Source organism: Penicillium expansum, assembly GCF_000769745.1.
Source record: "Penicillium expansum strain MD-8 chromosome Unknown contig7, whole genome shotgun sequence".
In the NCBI taxonomy this organism is placed as follows: domain Eukaryota; kingdom Fungi; phylum Ascomycota; class Eurotiomycetes; order Eurotiales; family Aspergillaceae; genus Penicillium; species Penicillium expansum.
Genome location: NW_015971304.1, coordinates 165,620 through 183,300, shown reverse-complemented (window position 1 = coordinate 183,300; position 17,681 = coordinate 165,620). Strand labels below are relative to the sequence as shown.

The following is a 17,681-nucleotide window of genomic DNA, read 5'->3' as shown; positions in this document are numbered from 1 at the left end:
CCAAAGATTATGAGACGTGATAAACTTGCTAGTCCGATTAATTCAATATCATGGTATATACTGTTATATCTCAGATTAAATCTATTTACTTCTTCAACATCGCACCAGCCTCAGCGGGCATTAAGGCCCCAGGCGGAGGAGGGTTCTTATTCTTGAATTCGTCGCAAACCTGTTCCATCGTCACAAATTCAACACCCTCGTGTTTTTTGAAATGTTCAATAAGCCTATCGAACGTTAGTCATAGTCGCACAATATTATTATCACAGCCTACCTTTCATGCATCAGCAGCACATGCGGTCTCCCCGAAACATCCGGGTGGATAGTAATGGGGAAGATAAACTCATCATACTCGCGGTAGAAGTAGTCAAAATGGTCACGCCAAATATCTTCCACGTCGCGCGGGTTGACATAACCATGGCTGTTGGGCGCGTCCTTGATGAACATCATCGGCGGTAGGTCATCAATGTACCAGTTAGATGGGATTTCAACAAGCCCTGTTTCAGATCCATGCTCAAGAGGCTTCATCCACGTTTCGGCCTTTTGCTTGTAATCGATCTTAGTCCAGCTGTCGCCGGTTCGGAGGTAGTAAGCCTGGCAGTCCTCGTGGCTCATGCTGTGGTCATACTCGATGCCGTAGTCGAGGAGGAGCTGGGCTCCTTCCTTGCTAGTTTCCCACCTATTTGGAGTTGATTAGCACCATTGATAGATCATCAATTTAAGACAGTCGTACCAGGGCGCCACGCTTCCTCGAGGAGGCTTTCCAGCGAACTCGGTTAACATCCGATATGTTTTGTCGAGCACATCACGCTGCTGTTCTAGAGACATATCTGTCGGGTTCTCGTGGGAATATCCGTGGAGGCCGATCTCGTGACCCGCGTCCCGGACTGCGGCCATGTCCTTTGGGAAGGTCTCGAGGGAGTGGCCGGGGATGAACCAGGTTGTTTTAATGTCATATTTCTTGAATAGCTTCAACAATCGTTGGGTACCAACTGTGCCTGCCCAGTATCCTGAATGATAGTTAGAGGACAAGTTCCGAGAAAGAAAATACTGAGACCTACCCCTGCTGATATCGTTTGTGGAATCCTCTCCACCATATGAGCCTAGCCAGCCAGCTACAGCATCAACATCCACGCCATAGGTAATAAGAACTCGCTTTGGTGCCATTGTAGATGATGAATTATTTTAGATTCAATCTCGGGCAAATTGCGAGACGGTTGGCTTTTAAACACCGGCTGAATGCGGGGAAGGTGAGCCCCTCACCTGTTGAGGGTCGCCCACTGAGAGATAATTCCACATCACTCCCTGATTGACTGATTGAATGATTTATAAGATGATTTACATTTCTTTTTGCATATCTGATTAGAACATTCCTGTTATCTCTACCCTTGTGAACTCCAGCCACATTGCCGATATGTCTCCAACACAATTGGGGTTGTGTTGGGGTAGGCAGTCATTGTCTCCAGCGACCGGGGGCAATGTGACCCAGTTTAATGGACTCCAAGATGTATAGTGTTGGAGAATGACGATGGATCAGGAAAAGATTGCGACAATAATGGCGACTCCTCATAAACTGCGACATCCCCCAAGGAAGATACTATCCAGGGCATATCCAACGGTGTCACAGAGCGACCATGTCAGTTCTTTTCACAACTATTTCAGAGTAAGTATTTCAATATTCAGTGATTTTATCACAAACTGACAGTTGTTATAGGAGCAACCCCGTCAAGCCGGGCGATGCAGAAGCCCTCCTCAAACCACTCGGTCTGACCATCGATCCAGCCGAGGCGCAAGATTTCCACACCCTTCTCGCAGCAGTCCACGACTGCGCCGAAGGTGTAGCTGCATTAAGCGACTATCAACCAGTCCCCGATCAGACAAAGTATCCACGCGAGAATGTGCGCCGACCAAGTGAAACAGAACAGGTTTTCGGGCAAGCCTGGGCACACCGATTTCTCATCCGGGGTAATCCCCAAGGCGGCCCGCTGGCAGGTAAATCCGTCAGTCTGAAAGATGTTGTTGCGGTTGCGGGTGTGCCACAGCTTCTGGGAAGCGATATCATTCCTTCCTGGACACCGACTACGGATGCCACAGTTGTAACCCGATTGCTTGAGGCGGGCGCTGATATCCATGGGACATCGACGTGTGAAAATATGTGCCACTCTACTGCTTCGTATACTAGTGCTCAGGGTACCGTGGAGAATCCAAATGCTCCGGGATATTCGGCTGGCGGGAGTACCTCTGGCGGTGCAGCGCTGGTTGCGGCCGGTATGGTGGACATCACGATTGGGGGTGACCAGGGAGGCAGTATACGCGTTCCTGCTTCGTTTTGCGGATGTAAGATGCCTTTCTTGAGGGTGTATGTATCATGAACTAACTTGCCTTTAGGCGTTGGGCTTAAGCCAACTCATGGCCGTGTTCCATTCACTGGATTTGCCAGCGGTGACGCCGTGAATGACCACGCCGGTCCGCTAACCCGAACAACACTTGAGGCTGCAGCATGTCTAGATATTATCAGTGGATATGATGGCATCGATGATCGGGCTCTCGGTAGCTCGAAGCCAGGCTCTACCAAGTTCGCAGCGGATCTTCAGAATTCGAACACACTAGACGGCTTCAAGGTCGGCATTCTTGTTGAAGGATTTGACCACAGCGCGGTAGACCCACATGTCAAGGGTGCAGTGTTGACTGCCGCCCAGAAATTCAAGGATCTGGGCGCAACAATCGAAGAAGTATCTCTTCCTGAGCATCTACAAGGGCCCGCGATCTGGACAATTCAGCAGCGAATTGCCGGGGCGCAGACTCTTTTAGGCCACAACACAGGCCGGAGAGGGCTTTATATGAATGAGATGGAGCGCGCACGGCTTCCATGGACCGACGGTGGCTTCCAGAGAGCGTTTCCGTCCACAAAGAACGTTATCATTAACGGTCTATATCTAATGAAACAATTCCCTGATCTCTACGGCAAGACTGCCAATATCGGACGACTCCTCAGCGACAAGTACGAAGCGCTGTTTGAGAAGTATGATATCCTGGTAATGCCTACGACGCCGGTCGTTGCCCCTCGACATGGAAAGCGAGAACTCCCGCTGGATTCCCTCAAGCCTAGTATGGGTCTTACAATCAACACTGCCATCTTCAATGTGACGGGTCACCCGGCACTATCCATACCTATCGGTCTTGCTCCGGCAAAGGAAGATAACCAAGTCATGCTGCCTGTTGGGATGCAGATTGTTGGTGGATTGTGGCAGGAAGAGAAGGTCCTGCGGGCTGGGCATATCTGGGATACTAATTTTGACTGGAAGAAGATGCATTACTCTACGGATAAGAACTAGAACTTCATTTGCGTCTGTCGCATTCAAGCATTGGGATTGTGTTATCTATATCATGTCACATCAACTAGCTAGACCGTTATATATCCACCATCAACCACCATGGCATGGCCCTGTACAAACGATGCCTGTGTAGAACACAAGAAAAGAATGGCATCAGCCACCTCTGCCGGCTGACCCATCCTCTTCATTGGTGCCGTCTCCACTGCTGGCATGATGGCCTCACGGACCTCAGGCTTCTCCATTACCAGTGGCGTTTCAATAACGCCAGGGCAGACACAGTTGACTCGAATCCCATCTTTGGAATAATCGATCGCATCCGCACGTGTCATTCCAATAACTGCAGCCTTCGAGGCACAGTATGCAGCTATCACGAACTTAATAATGTGTTTCACGGATAGAAAGATATCACTTACGAGCACCTGGGCGGCTGACAATGCCAAGTTGACTGGAAACATTTACCACAGCACCACGCTGAGGTGGACGATTGGAATCATGGCTAGGGAGTCCACTTTGTATAACCATCTGCCTAAGCTCCGCGCGAGATGAGAGCCAGCAGCCTCGGTAGTTGATGTTATTGACGCGGTCGAATTCCTCAAGTGACATCTCTGCCGAGCGTAGAGGCTTGCCAAGAACACCTGCACAGTTTACAGCATAGTCCACTCGTCCAAATTCTTGTACAACTGCATTAATGAATGAATCTGCGAATTGGTCATCTGCCACGTTCCCGGCCTGAACCAGCAGTTGTACTTTAGGATATTTTGATGTGACGGCTTCTGCTGTTTGTTGTAAGGACTTTTCGTTGAGGTCTGTGATGGCGATTTTTGTGCACCCAGCTGCAGCGAATGCCCTTGCAGTTGCAGCGCCGATTCCTGCGTTATATGAGTGACGGATAATGATATTGCGGGAGCTAGCCCTACCAGTTCCACCTGCACCAGTGACTACCGCAACACCGGGAAACATATTGAGAAGTGGTTGGGTCATTTTGATATGATAAAATAAGCATAAATCAATCAGAATGATCCCAATATATCTGAATGTGAACAATGCCAGTTCTATACCTTCGGAGGTTTCTTCATCTCCAAATAGCCCCACCCTTATCGCTTATCGCGGGCCGAAAGTCCCGGCGGGCCCCGAGTTGGAGCAGTTGGGGTCGAACTTCCCACCTCGACATCCACTTGTTCAACCCGCAGGTCTCGTTTTCTCCAAACCAGTTCTCCATATCCCCCCAATGTTTCAATGTCCCCATCACCCCAGCCGCACAGGGGTGCTCGTGGAGCAAGGGCACGTATCTGTATACACTGCGGTCGGAGTTTCCGACGGACCGAGCATTTGGAGCGACACATTCGCACCCGTAAGCAATTTCCGGGGGAGATCCCTGCGGCTAATGCTAACCCGGTAAACTAGACACTAAAGAGAAGCCGTTTATCTGTTTCTGTGGGGCGGCCTTTACTAGAAGGGATCTATTGAAGCGTCACACACGCATCGCACATCAAGATGGGCTGACCTCGCCGACGCCGCCCGAGCCAACGGCGAAGGCGGATTTCCAGCCCACGCATCATCCTGCATCTATCCCACCGCAATATGATACATCAACTAGGCCCGTACCTGTGGAATCCCTTGCAGGATCATCAGCCGTGCACCAATGGGCTGGGGCACAGACCACGCCATATCTAGACCCTAATCACAACGCCGGCATGCTTCCTGCGGCTACTGCAGGAGCCCCAAACCCGGCCATTGACCCCCATACGGGTATGGTGCATGATGCGGATATGCTTCAAGCTGCCCAGCTGCTTCTTCCAGGCGATTACCGACCTACAGGTGCGTTTAACTTTGATAGTTACTCGAGCATATATTTCCACCCCCTTTTTTTTTGGAGATATATCGATCTGACACGAAAAAGGACAACCGATGCCCTACCTACCCGAAGATCTAAATCATTTCCAGGAATTCACACATTTCTTGGATTCGATTGGCTTGCCGGGGGAATGGGTTCCCAGCGAAGGCGAAACATCTCAGACACAAGAGGTTAACCTGGAAGACGCAAGAGAGACGGGTCGACAGACCCACGAGCACCATGAGCGGCCACGACGAAGTGGAGATGGTTCTCGAGGAGACTCACCATTCAGATCGTGGCTCCCATCTGTACCGAGGGGGGACCAAAGCCTAGGAACCCTGTCCGATTCTGGTACATAGCACCTTATATTGTTACAATCTCTAGACTACTGACAAAATTCTAGAACCTCCCCAAAATGCGAAGAGGATATCACGATTCAATGTCACCGAAGACCAGCGGTTTCGGCTGGCGGCATCTCTCGAAGAATTTCGCAATGTCATTCCGGATTTCGCACTACCGTCTCGTCACACATTGACACGGTATCTTACTTCCTACTTTGAAGGATTCCACCCTCATCTTCCATTTATGCATATCCCAACTTTTCATATCAATGAACGTGCCCCTGAGGTGGTTCTTGCTATCATGACGATCGGAGCTCAATATAGATTTGAGCATCGCAACGCAGAAAGAATATTCCACGTTTCCAAGGCGGTTCTATTTGAACGGATGTCCAGAGAGCCCCGTTTCCCAGCCAAGCCAAATTACAACGCTGGCTCTCAAATACCACTGGGGATATCTCCTTACTCCAACTTTGGCGATCAATCCCTCACCCAACCACAAGTTACAGCAGAAAGAACTGCAGTTTGGAAGCAGACTGAAATCACTCGCTGTCTCCTTATTCTGATGGGCTACTCCACGTGGGAAAGCGCCAGACTGGTACAAGAAGCATTCCATCTTCAGGGCTTATTGGTTCGACATCTCCGTGAGGCTGGCTTGACAGAAGATACAACCCGCTCTGACCCACGCGCACCCCTCGACTGGTACGAATGGGCGGATCAAGAATCCGGGCGACGCACAAAGTTGATTGCTTTCTGCTTTATCCATGTTCACAGCGTCGCATATAATGCCTATCCATCTTTGCGCAGCAATGAGATACACCTGCGTCTTCCATGTTCTACCATCGAATGGGCCGCTAGCACCGCTGCTGAATGGGAAGCAGCCCAGCGAGAACGAGGCCCCCAGCAGTTGTTCTTCCAAGATGCATTGACCCTGCTCTTGCAAAAGTCCCGATCAGCCAAACCGCTAGACCCCATCCCAGCTCCACTGGGTAACTACATCCTCTTGCACGGACTCCTACAACGAATCCACCTCGTGAGCGAGCTATCTTTACCGAACGGCAACCACTCCACAACCTTCCCAACAGAGGAATTGAATAAACTAGAGTAAGTCCACCACCCATAGATCCCCTCCAAAACCCGCCTCTAACCATCGAATCCGTAGACGAGCTCTCCGCTCCTGGACCTCCGTGTGGCAACAAGCCCCAGAATCCAGTCTAGACCCGCACAACGAAAACGGACCAATCCCATTCACCTCCAGTGCCTTCTTGGGACTCGCTTACGTCCGCCTATCTCTAAATCTCGGACCTCATCGCCGCCTGGAGACCCGTGACCCGATAATAATAGCCAACGCACTCCGCCGCTCTCCACGCCCAGAACGCAGCTACCGTCTCATCCCAGCACTCATCTACGCCGCTCATGCCCTCAGCATACCTGTGCGTCTGGGCATAGACCACATTGCTCGCAGTCAAGCGTTCTTCTGGAGCGTGCGGCACTCACTAGCTAGTATGGAATGTGCAGTGTTGCTCAGTAAATGGCTGTTTACCATTGCCGAGGCGGGACCAGATCAGTTGTTGAGTGGTATGTTCATCCCCAAGTTTTGTCTGCTGCATGTATGATTTGTTGGCTAATAATTATGATGCAGAAAATGAAGCTCGCATTCTACGCTGGACCCGCTGTATCGTCGAAGAGGCGTATTCGTCCATTGATACGGATGACGGCGAGGCGCCGCCGGATCTGGAACCAGCTTCTTTGGGATTAGCTGTCCTCAAGCTGTGGGCTAGGTTGTTTGGAACAAATACTCAGTGGCCGTTTATTAACGTGCTTGGACAGAGCTTGGAAGAGTATATAACTATGATTTGATGTTGATATTATGGTTTCGGCGTTTGTACATATTGAGGCTTGCTGGAATATAATGTGTTTATGATTGCACCGAATTTTCATTTAAACGATAGCTGTATATTGTGTCTTGAGCGTGTTAGCGGCTGAAATGAACGAGGGGGTGCTATCGAAGAGATTGTGGTCATATTGTCCAGAGGAACAACCAACTATTGCGGCACAGGGACATTTGCACTTTTCAGTGCTTCTATGAGCATATACGACCTAATTGGGAGTAGAACATGAACAACTGCGTTGAATTGCAGCTAGTAACAACTCAAAAGCATTTCTTTATTGATGTATGCTTTTTAATATGACACGACGTCCTCTTTTTGTGCTTTTCTATTTTCCCTTTCTGTCAATTCAGCGCTCATCACCGAATCCCCGTATCCTCTTTCCTCCTGTTCTCATTCTCATCCTCATTAAACAGTTCCGCGACTTATCTTCCCCTCGCCGAAAAGTCTGACAAAAGCAAAAACCGCAGCAAAGTGATATCTGCCACCGATCTAGGACAGCTCAATCAACTGCCCCTCCGCGGGAGGGGTCACATCTTCCATGACACTAGGAGTGAGCGACATGTAAGCTAGACTAGAACTGCTGGCCAAATTATCGTTATCATGAACCGCGGCAGGAAGTTGGTTTTTCTCTGGACTAACACCCTCGGCTCGAGAGTGATCATCTTGGTCGAAGGTCATGAGGTCTTTCTCAGGCGAGATGGGAAGCATGTCTTGCAATTCAATCATAGTTTCAGCCAGGACATCACCAGCCCCGTCATAAGTAAGCATGTCTTCCATAGCTGGGGCAGTAGGCTGGCTTTCCTCTGTACCTGGAACTGCGGCTGGAAGATTATCGTTGTCGTCGAAGTCGATCAGGATTCCTTCTACCGGAGCAGCCACGCCCTGTTTGACCGGTGTCGCATCTTTCTGGGGAAGTTTCCCTCCAACCGTGAGCCCAGCTCGACGATAATCATCCAACTCAGCTCCACCCTGCGCAAACTCCTGCCATCGGCGCACACCCTCGGCACGCCGCGCTGCATTGTCGTCTGCGGTGGAGGTAGGAGCGCGGGTTAGGGCTCGGGGTCGGGGTATGGGACCCACCCTTTCGTCGCGATCATCATCATCGCGATCAAAGTCATCCCAATCGGATCCGGCATCAAAGACCTGAGTTTTGCTGTCCTTGCCCATACCACAGAAGCAATCATGAGTGTGCGGTGGAGAGCACACGCAAATGCAGGGTGTGTTGCAGCACTCGCGAATTTCACGGCAGCGCTGTTTGCAAGAGACCCAGTCATGTTCAGAACTAATCTCGCAAGATATTAGTATTTGAATACATATAAACTGTCATTATTCTTGAAACTTACCCGTGGCATTTGCGGGGACATGGATGTCCACATGGTAAATCTTTGCCACAAGGCTTGTTACAACCGTCGGTGATAGCGTTCCAGTCCTTGAGATCTAGAAGAAGCAATTAGATATTCTCTTTTTTCTGTGGTATTGTCAGTTATTATAGGGACTCACTTTCAATGAGGGTTTCTTGGTTGTGTCTTGCACAATACAGAGGCAGAGCCCGGCCGATGCGAAGGTCTTGGTGGTTCTCGGACATCACATTGGTAACTGCATACCAGAAATCACTATGTTTGCTGACACATTGTGCGTTTCCAAATATGTAAAGACCGTATTTAGCGCGGGACAAGGCAACACAGACTCTGTTGTCTTGTGCGAGAAAGCCGATACCTCGATGATCATTCGATCGAACAAGCGACAGAAGGACAATATCGTTCTCTTCTCCTTGGTATGAGTCGACGGTCAGTATATTCACATATTCTTTGGAGACATTTTGATTCTGTGACTTCTTTCGCATGATCAACTTGCGTTGACCGTTGTAGAACGTCAGGACCGTGATACTTGCTGGCGGGACTTTGTTCATTACAAGGTAGGCAAGGAGATTAACCACCATAGATGCCTCAAAGTCATTTACCTTGGACAGCAGACTGTCGTTGCTTTCATGCGCAGTGTGGTCGAAGAAAAAGGATCGTTTATCTCCCATACCAGGAACCAAAGGGTGATCCTCAACAGACGGATGGTCACGAAGAAGATCCCCATACATGGGGGCCACGAGCTTTCTGATTTCTGGGACCATTCGCCTTTGCTCTTGAAGCATGGCGTATGGCATTTTATTCTTTATTAGGCGTTCAAACATAGAGACGTCAAGGTTGAAAGGATCCCCGCAGAGATCATAGCCGGCACATTGACCCCTGAGCTGCTGGTGATCACCAACAAGAATAAGATGCTGAAGTGATGGAAGGCAAGAAACTGCAACTGGGGCCTCAAGTACTTCTGCTGCCTCTTCAATCAAGATGACCCGGGGATGCAAACTTGAGACTAGTCCTCTGTATTTGCTCAGACCAGTGGTAGTCATACCGATGATCTTTGCCTCTTGGAGAATACAGTAGTCCCGTTCAAATCTACCAATTTGAAAATTAGCAGAGCAATCTTGGTAAGTTTGAGCAAGGCGTTGCACATGTTCTCCCAGAATAGCGATCAGCTGTTGACGCAGGTAGTCATAAATGGCACCGCGATATCTCTTGTGAATCTTGTAAAAGTCTTTCTCTTTCAGCAAGTTTTCAACCGTTGCCCGAGAGATTCTGGCGGTGTTGGAGCTACAAAGACCAGGCGACAATGGGGAAAAGCGTGTTCTGAAAGACGACCAGTCATCCTCATATCTTCCGTGTTCGACTTCAATCTCCTTGAGTTGCTCATACTCCAGGTCAATATCATCATCAATGAACCCGAAGTCACCAGCGTATTCGGAGTCAAACTCTCTCACAGAGTCTGCAAGCCAAGCGGCCAAAGGATCGGCATTTGCGGGGGTGTTGAATTGCTGCCATTTATTTGCAGTCTCTTGCAAGGAGTCAACCTGATCTTGGCTTAAAAGACCATGCTCCAAAAATAGAGATGCTGCAAGAGGCTTGCTGTTACCTGATGGTGCAAGTGGTTTTAGGAGCTTATCAAGCTCGGCCGCGATTTTGTTCTGTTTCTTTCTCATTGGAGTCATCAAACCTCCCTCAATTGTCAATAGGCCCTGGTTTTGTCTGATCTCATAAGGTGTGCGCTTGCGGATTTCAGGATCGGAAGTCCTTCCACCTAGCCGGACATAGTTCTTCTCGAAAACCGAGATATGCTTGATCAGTTGATCGAGAGCATGGTTAGTCTGAGCAGTAATGATTATCGGTGGATCCATTGGCCCTTTGTTTGAGAGCATCATTCTCAGAGCAGCGATAGAGGTAAAGGTCTTGCCTGTTCCAGGAGGGCCCTGAATGATAGCCAGCTTTTTAGTCAACATTCGATTCAGAGCTGACCATTGGGATATATCTAGTTTTCCCATTGGCTGTGATGGCCATCGCTCGATGATGTCATACTTTCCGGTGATATCGAGTGCAGAGGATTCAGACAACGGTGTGAAGTCCATGCACGGCGCGGTGTTAATGTATCCCGGTGGATCAATGTCGCTTACCAAACTGCAGATTTGTTCGTTCAATGGAAAACTAGATAGTGTTAGGTAATCCTTCCAACAGAAGTAGTACTGGTTTCGCGCCTGACCTTTCCTTTGACAGCTTTTGCAGTGCTGTCAAGGTATGTCGATTTGCCTCGAAATATCCCGCTCGAGCCTCAACCATGACCCATTCTTGCCTAGTGAGATATGATAGTCAGTATGATTATTATATCTTGCAAATTCACACACCCATGATATTACGTACTGTGGGTCAACCTCAATATCGTCAGGCGAGGCCAAAAATAGATCAACCTCGGGAGGGTCTTTCTCAACCCCTTCCAGCAGCCGACAAGCCACGACGGCGACGACACATTTGCTCGAGAATGCGTTGTTCTTGGGGGATAGGGCAACAACTGCCCCAGGATTAAGCCGGTTAGAGTATGTCCAGGCAATGTTTTTGCCCGCGCGGCGAGTAGAGAATTGGATGTGCAACGCCAAACCCGCGCGGGCTAGGGTAACACCGACAACGAAGACCTTTCATATAAGAAATGATGTTGATTAGAACTTGTAACTGCCAACTCCGAGAGAGTCCAATGGATTAGCAGCACTCACCTTCTCATAAATAGAAATATCCGGAGTATCTTTCATGAAAGGATCAGCGCGAACCCGGGCCACAGCATTTCGAAGTGGTGCAACTGAGTCTTCTCGGATCAATGCATAATGGGCCTCTAGGTATTCCTCTTTAGAAACCCAGGGTCCTGAAATGCAATTGGGGGCAAGAGCGACGACGTCTCCCGGTATATCTGTCCCGAGGATCTCTTCGGTCGAAGGAAGTTCTGGCTTGGTTTGCCAAAGTTTCCAAGGGCCGTAGATTGGTAGATCCGAGTTGAAGTATTGGCGAATTTCCGGATTAGCAGGCTTGACCTGCTCCTTGGGCCGGTGCCCATATTGAAAGCGAAAATGCGACATGATTGTCTAAATTATGTGCTGGATTAGCCTATATATATTCCAGTAGATCTTCTATCGACCTCACCAAGACACTTCCCAACACTCGATGGCCCCACCGCTAGATGTATTTTATCCTTGAAACGTCACCTGCCGTATGTTTTTGAAGAGTGAGTGTTTACGAATGAGCTGGATTTGTCGTGGAAAGCGGAAAGTGCGTGGGAAAGGAAAAGGCGTGCAAGAAAGGGAAGTGGCTTAAAGTTTCGAAGTCAAATCCAGTGGAGAGCATGTGTCATGTGGATGAGGTCAGAGGAGTTTAGACATGAGGTGATAAAGTTGCATATGCAAATGATTGATGTACTAGTGAGAAGCGAGTGAAGTCGTCTGGAAGGAAGGATGTTGAGGAAGGACAGAAGACAGCAAATCAATGTCTAACAAATGTTTGCTATACATCTGATATATTGTGTACTCTGTATTCCATTACCTACTATATAATACTTACTATAGTCTTATAAAAGTAATAGCTCTCGAGTATTGCATTCCAAGAAATATATTTACCATCAATGGATGTGTAGCTAATGAGGCTCAACATTCCTTTTAAGATCACGTTGGCCACAAAACATACATCGCCAAACTTCCACGTGCTAAATGCTTTATATTAAGAATATCACATCTTAACATAACTAAGTCCTACCACAGATGCATACATGATAGTATCCTCCTAGGAAACCTGTCAATTATTCTCATTCTTGAGTAGAGGTAGGTCTTCAAGCTCATCCTTGCTCTTCAATAAATTAGTTTCACAGAGATATAGTGAAACATCACTCTATTGTGTATGACAATGTGTATATAATGGATATAATGGATAAAAGACCTGATGTTATAGATTCGTATGTAGTAGTAGTATACAGCTTAGGGGCCCTTGACGCTGATTGGTCCGCCAAGCATCGGATCCATTCCCAGATCGGTCCATTTTAAGCCGCGGCGTAACGCGCGACTCTCTCCTTTGAACTCCAGAGCTGGAGCATAATTCCGATCTCGCTGTCATTCGCCTTATTTATTCCCGTTGGCGTCGGAGCTGTTTGTTTGAAAACTCCCAACCCCCTGCTTCAATTGCGGCGCGCAAACGGTAGCTACCCCACACGGAGTGTCACGAGAAGCCCCGGTAATCATGGCTTCATTGGAGGAAGAAGAGGACCGTGACATGGGAGGTATGACAATTCTTTGTTCCAATGGCCTGCCGATTGATCTCAACATTGCTAACCACCCCCGCGATTCCCTAGGCTCCCAGGACGGAAGCTCCGATAACGAGAACGACAACGACAACGATATGGACGACACAATGCGCGACGTCGATGATGGCGAGGGCGACAATGACAACGAAAATGAAAATGATCAAGACGGCGATGGTGATCAAGACCCTGATAGCCCTTCAAATGCGAGCCAGGCGTCAGAGGGCCCTGGCATGCAACAAAACACGAATGGCAATGGCAACAACATCGTGTTTGAACCGTTCTCCATTTACCACCCAAGTGTGCGCCCTGAATGCCTCACTGCCCGGACCTACGATGTGGTCCCAACCACCGCCGCGCCGCATGCCACCTCGATCAATGCTATTACAGCGACAGCGGATATGCGTTGGGTTTTCACCGGTGGATCTGATGGATTCGTGCGAAAGTTCAACTGGGCGGACTCAATCAACAGCAAACTCATGTTGACCGTTGCGCAAAGGCACCCCTTCGTTGATAGTGTGGTCAAAGCTGGAGTCCTGATGACATACTGGGAGAACATGGATGGCAGCCACTTATCACCAGTGTACTCTTTGGCTAGCCATAGCGAAGGATTGTGGCTTCTTACTGGGTTAGAATCCGGGGCGATTCGTCTGCAAACTCTGCGCCACGAAGAGGGCAAGGAAATTGCGCTTCTGCGACAACATACCTCGGCAGTGTCCTCCCTGAACCTTACGTCAGATGAAGAATCACTGCTATCCGGAGGCTGGGATAAACGGGTCTTTGACTGGGATCTGAACACCGGTCAAGCTAGACGAGCTTTCGGTGGCAGCGGCGGACAAATATCTGCTGTGCAGATTCGGCCAGAGTCTAGCCTTCCAGTCCCCAGCGACACAATCGATCCACAGCAGACCAATGGCACATATGCATCAAACTATGCTGCACCTGGCACAGACAACTTCAACTACATGGATACCTCACACGACAACGGAGACGTAGCCCCGACCGAGAACCCGCAGGCGGGCTCCCCGGCAGACTCGCTCTTTGGCGGAGCAGACTCATTATTCGGTGACGGGGATGGTGGAGCTGCTGACGGTGGTGAGCCATCCGGTGGGGTATTTGGGGTAGATGAGGATGACGAGTTTGGCCGCGCTGTAGCCAATGGAGCTATGCCGGATGCCGACGCACCAGGAGAAGTTGATGATGAAATGCCCGCCGAACCAGATGCGGAACATGCACAAAGCACGCACAATGCATTGTCTAAGCAAGCAAATACTCATACTGATGAACCCGACCAGAACACGGAAATGAACGATGCGGATATCTCAGGTGGCCTAGTGCAGCCGGTTGTCAATGGACTCCCTAAAGCAGAGGATCTCGAGACACCTCCACCAGCCCCAGACTTCTCACAAAATACCCAACAAGAGCAAGGTGTGACGAGTGATAATACGTTCTTGGCCGCCTCAATGGATGGAGCAATCCGAGTTTGGGACCGGCGACAGCTTGATCCTGTCGCCCGCATCACCCCCTATAATTCTCCTCCATGGTGTATGAATGCTTGTTGGTCCCCCGATGGAAATTACATATATGCCGGACGCCGAAATGGCACTGTCGAAGAATATAGTCTGCATAAGGGGTTGAGAAATCCCGAACGAACGTTCAAATTCCCACAGGGGAGTGGGCCGGTGACAGCACTGAAGGCTATGCCAAATGGCCGTCATCTTGTTTGGTGAGTAAAGCGCTATCGTGCAACGCAGCATTCTTTTTCTAATCTTTCTCATGTACAGTGCCTCTCACGATATCCTCCGTCTCTATGATCTGCAAAACGTGCAAGCCGACCAGTCTTCTCGCCATTCCCCAGTTCCGTTCCTGATCATTCCGGGTCATCGGACCGGAACTATCTCTCAGCTATATGTCGACAATGCATGCCGTTACATGATCTCCACCAGCGGTAACCGGGGCTGGGAAGGAAACACCACCGAAGTCCTCCTTGGTTACGAGATCGGTGTGCCGCAATAGGAAAAGCTATGAATGGCGGACATGTAAAAGCATAATGACCATAGTGACACATAATGAATGAATATCATGACTTGGAATCTAAAGGTGTGAGAAATTTGCACGATTGAACTGTAACGGACAGTAAAGATTCGCAGCCAAGGAGCCCAACTCTGAAATTGAAATTGAAATAGTTGCAATGTAAATTTACCTTACATGGATGCATATCACAGACACCAACGCCATTTCCCCTCCGTATTTACAACATGCACAAGACCATGTCACTTAAAAATTGAAAGCTCATTGCTCATGATGAATGACTTCGTCCAAGTCCAATCCCTCACAAACTTCAGCTTGCTGGGATCGCCAGGTCCCAAAATGGGGATTGTTAGCCCACTTAACATGTCCATCACGATCGCTATCGAAATAGACATAGCCAGGCTGATCGGCATCTGGCGATTTGGCTGCTTTGGTAGCTCCCCGGGGCCCAACCACAAGGCTACCAAAACCAGGCAATGCAACATTGGGAACATGAGTCCTTGCCTCAATATTCCCATTTTCGATATTATTGACAGTAATAAGATAGACAGGCGGAAGATCTGCTTCGCGGTTTGCACGAAGCGGCATAGGAATCCACGCCTCATTGTTGTAGGACTCTGGGCGGTCCTTGTCGTGGCGGAGGGGCAGTGGCCGATCCAAGAGCATATCATCCAGTTTGCCTGTGTCTAATAGTATACCAGGTGTTTGAACATAGAGAACACTGTCATACTGCATAAACTGGATTTGGCCCAGGTGGAGCAGCTTGGTGTTTGTTGTTGAGTATCCTGCAGCTGTGGCTGCTGACATGTCGATCGGGAGGAGCCAGATATTATATTTGGCACTGGCAGCGCGTAATAATGATAATGCTTTGGTGGCAGATGCGCCCAATTTTTGGGCTGACATTCGGTCCCATTGCTCTGGGTACACGAAGAGCCGGTCCTGGACGGCTGTTCCATTTGTGGAGAGTTGTTTGAAGAACAGGATTGCGGAGCAGATATCTGATGGGTCTGGTTCAGATAACATTTGGAGATAGGCATAGTTTCCAGATGAGTCGTAGTTTATTTGACTCCCAATGATTGGTATATCTTCATCAGCCCCATACCCCGTGTCCGATACACCTCGTTTTAGTGGCTTTTGGAATGCGGGGCCCGATCTATGTCTTGCCTTTTGTGCAGCTTCCTGGGGTTTCAAAGCATGTTGAATGTTCTTCACAGATTGCTGCTGCAGGACATATCCAGAGAGAAATAATAGTGCAGTAAATATGCAGATCACTCCCATCGACACAATGGCCGAAACTGTAGAGGACGTTAAAAGAACCATGGCCACAAGGGAGGCTGCATAGGTCGGATAATGAGAGTGTGATGAGACAAAATTGAAATTTCAGACATGCATAGCCCCTTGGACGAGGTTCAAGATATAACCACTTTGGACTATTAATCTCCAAGCATGTCTTTTTGTTAGGCTCGTTTCATGACATCAGGTTGTTTACGTTGTCCACGCGACTATCGATAAGCAGTCTTGGCGGTATCGCTTCAAAGCAGGTTGTTGACCAGGATGGTTATTTTTAGTCGGGCATTGATCATCGGCCATTTGGATGGGTAATAATTATATGAGATTCCTGTTGGTAATTCAAATACAAATCAATGATCTAGCAATGCATGCTGAGAAGACAGCCCTATATATATACCTTTTCGTCAAACAACAACCGCGATAAAGGCGGTGATGAAGGCGGTAACCCCAAATCCGCATTATCGCGATGGTCTCAAAAAAACTGCCGTAGTCCTTTTTCGCTTCGCTTTGATGCCTTGGCACTTCCGCATCTGCCCTCACTCTCAAAATGGCAGCTCATCGCGCCGATGCCAGCTCGTTCCTCGATAACCGTGGCTACAAGGGCCCCCTCGTCCGTGGCGTCAACCCCGCTACACTCTTCGAGAAAGCCGTGCGCGACCGCATCACCGACTCATACTACTGGAAGGAACAGTGCTTCGGTTTGAACGCAGCGACTCTGTGTGATCGCGCAGTCGAATTGACCTCCATTGGTGGAACATACGGTGTATCTGAGAAACCAACCCCCTTCCTTTGCCTTGCATTCAAGCTCCTCCAGCTCGGGCCTGACCGAGACGTCATCCTCGAACTACTCAATTACACCGACCCCGGCAGTGGCGACGAGGCAGAAAATCCAGATGATTCCCTTGTCAAGGATCGAGGCGACTTCAAATACCTCCGCGCTCTTGCGGCCTTCTACGTGCGATTGACCTTCGACTCGGTCGATGTCTACAAAACCCTGGAACCACTACTTCTCGATTACCGAAAACTGAAGCGACGGGTGCGCGACTCTTTCACGCTTACATATATGGATCAGTTCGTCGATGATCTTCTCACAAAAGACCGTGTCTGTGGTACCAGTCTCTGGAAGCTGCCGCCGCGATCACAACTGGAGGACTTGGATTTGCTAGATGAGCGAATCAGTCCGTGTGAGCCAGAAGACTGATGAGTCCAATATGATTTTCAGCACACAAAAACATAAATCCGGAGAAGGGGTAGAGGCTACCACAGAAGACAAGACTAACACGTCGGGTTATAGTGAGTTTTGTCTAAGTGG

At 49.1% G+C, this 17,681-nt stretch overlaps 8 protein-coding genes across 8 annotated transcripts; 4 read left to right on the top strand and 4 right to left on the bottom strand.

Moving 5' to 3' along the window:
- Window positions 1–85: 85 nt before the first annotated feature.
- PEX2_002730 (polysaccharide deacetylase family protein) lies at window positions 86–1,164 on the bottom strand (the record flags this gene model as incomplete). Its single annotated transcript, XM_016737551.1, has 4 exons — window positions 86–224; window positions 272–676; window positions 731–1,007; window positions 1,059–1,164. 4 exons carry the CDS (start codon window positions 1,162–1,164, stop codon window positions 86–88), a joined length of 927 nt encoding a protein of 308 aa, XP_016598987.1.
- Window positions 1,165–1,631: 467 nt separating this feature from the next.
- On the top strand, window positions 1,632–3,332 carry PEX2_002720 (putative amidase; the record flags this gene model as incomplete). Its single annotated transcript, XM_016737550.1, has 3 exons — window positions 1,632–1,660; window positions 1,712–2,334; window positions 2,386–3,332. 3 exons carry the CDS (start codon window positions 1,632–1,634, stop codon window positions 3,330–3,332), a joined length of 1,599 nt encoding a protein of 532 aa, XP_016598986.1.
- Window positions 3,333–3,400: 68 nt separating this feature from the next.
- On the bottom strand, window positions 3,401–4,292 carry PEX2_002710 (SDR family NAD(P)-dependent oxidoreductase; the record flags this gene model as incomplete). Its single annotated transcript, XM_016737549.1, has 2 exons — window positions 3,401–3,696; window positions 3,746–4,292. The coding sequence occupies 2 exons, from the start codon at window positions 4,290–4,292 to the stop codon at window positions 3,401–3,403; spliced, it is 843 nt and encodes a 280-aa protein (XP_016598985.1).
- A 276-nt stretch (window positions 4,293–4,568) lies between these two features.
- Window positions 4,569–7,364, top strand: PEX2_002700 (C2H2-type zinc finger protein; the record flags this gene model as incomplete). The annotated part of the gene is made up of 6 exons (XM_016737548.1): window positions 4,569–4,683; window positions 4,737–5,150; window positions 5,233–5,517; window positions 5,570–6,608; window positions 6,667–7,082; window positions 7,147–7,364. 6 exons carry the CDS (start codon window positions 4,569–4,571, stop codon window positions 7,362–7,364), a joined length of 2,487 nt encoding a protein of 828 aa, XP_016598984.1.
- A 521-nt stretch (window positions 7,365–7,885) lies between these two features.
- PEX2_002690 (uncharacterized protein) lies at window positions 7,886–11,840 on the bottom strand (the record flags this gene model as incomplete). Its single annotated transcript, XM_016737547.1, has 6 exons — window positions 7,886–8,678; window positions 8,740–8,833; window positions 8,897–10,923; window positions 10,979–11,068; window positions 11,137–11,405; window positions 11,484–11,840. 6 exons carry the CDS (start codon window positions 11,838–11,840, stop codon window positions 7,886–7,888), a joined length of 3,630 nt encoding a protein of 1,209 aa, XP_016598983.1.
- A 1,147-nt stretch (window positions 11,841–12,987) lies between these two features.
- On the top strand, window positions 12,988–15,064 carry PEX2_002680 (WD40 repeat domain-containing protein; the record flags this gene model as incomplete). The annotated part of the gene is made up of 2 exons (XM_016737546.1): window positions 12,988–14,774; window positions 14,833–15,064. The coding sequence occupies 2 exons, from the start codon at window positions 12,988–12,990 to the stop codon at window positions 15,062–15,064; spliced, it is 2,019 nt and encodes a 672-aa protein (XP_016598982.1).
- Window positions 15,065–15,340: 276 nt separating this feature from the next.
- Window positions 15,341–16,357, bottom strand: PEX2_002670 (uncharacterized protein; the record flags this gene model as incomplete). The annotated part of the gene is made up of 1 exon (XM_016737545.1): window positions 15,341–16,357. One exon carries the CDS (start codon window positions 16,355–16,357, stop codon window positions 15,341–15,343), a length of 1,017 nt encoding a protein of 338 aa, XP_016598981.1.
- Window positions 16,358–16,916: 559 nt separating this feature from the next.
- Window positions 16,917–17,570, top strand: PEX2_002660 (PRP38 family protein; the record flags this gene model as incomplete). The annotated part of the gene is made up of 1 exon (XM_016737544.1): window positions 16,917–17,570. The coding sequence occupies one exon, from the start codon at window positions 16,917–16,919 to the stop codon at window positions 17,568–17,570; it is 654 nt and encodes a 217-aa protein (XP_016598980.1).
- Between the last annotated feature and the right edge of the window lie 111 nt (window positions 17,571–17,681).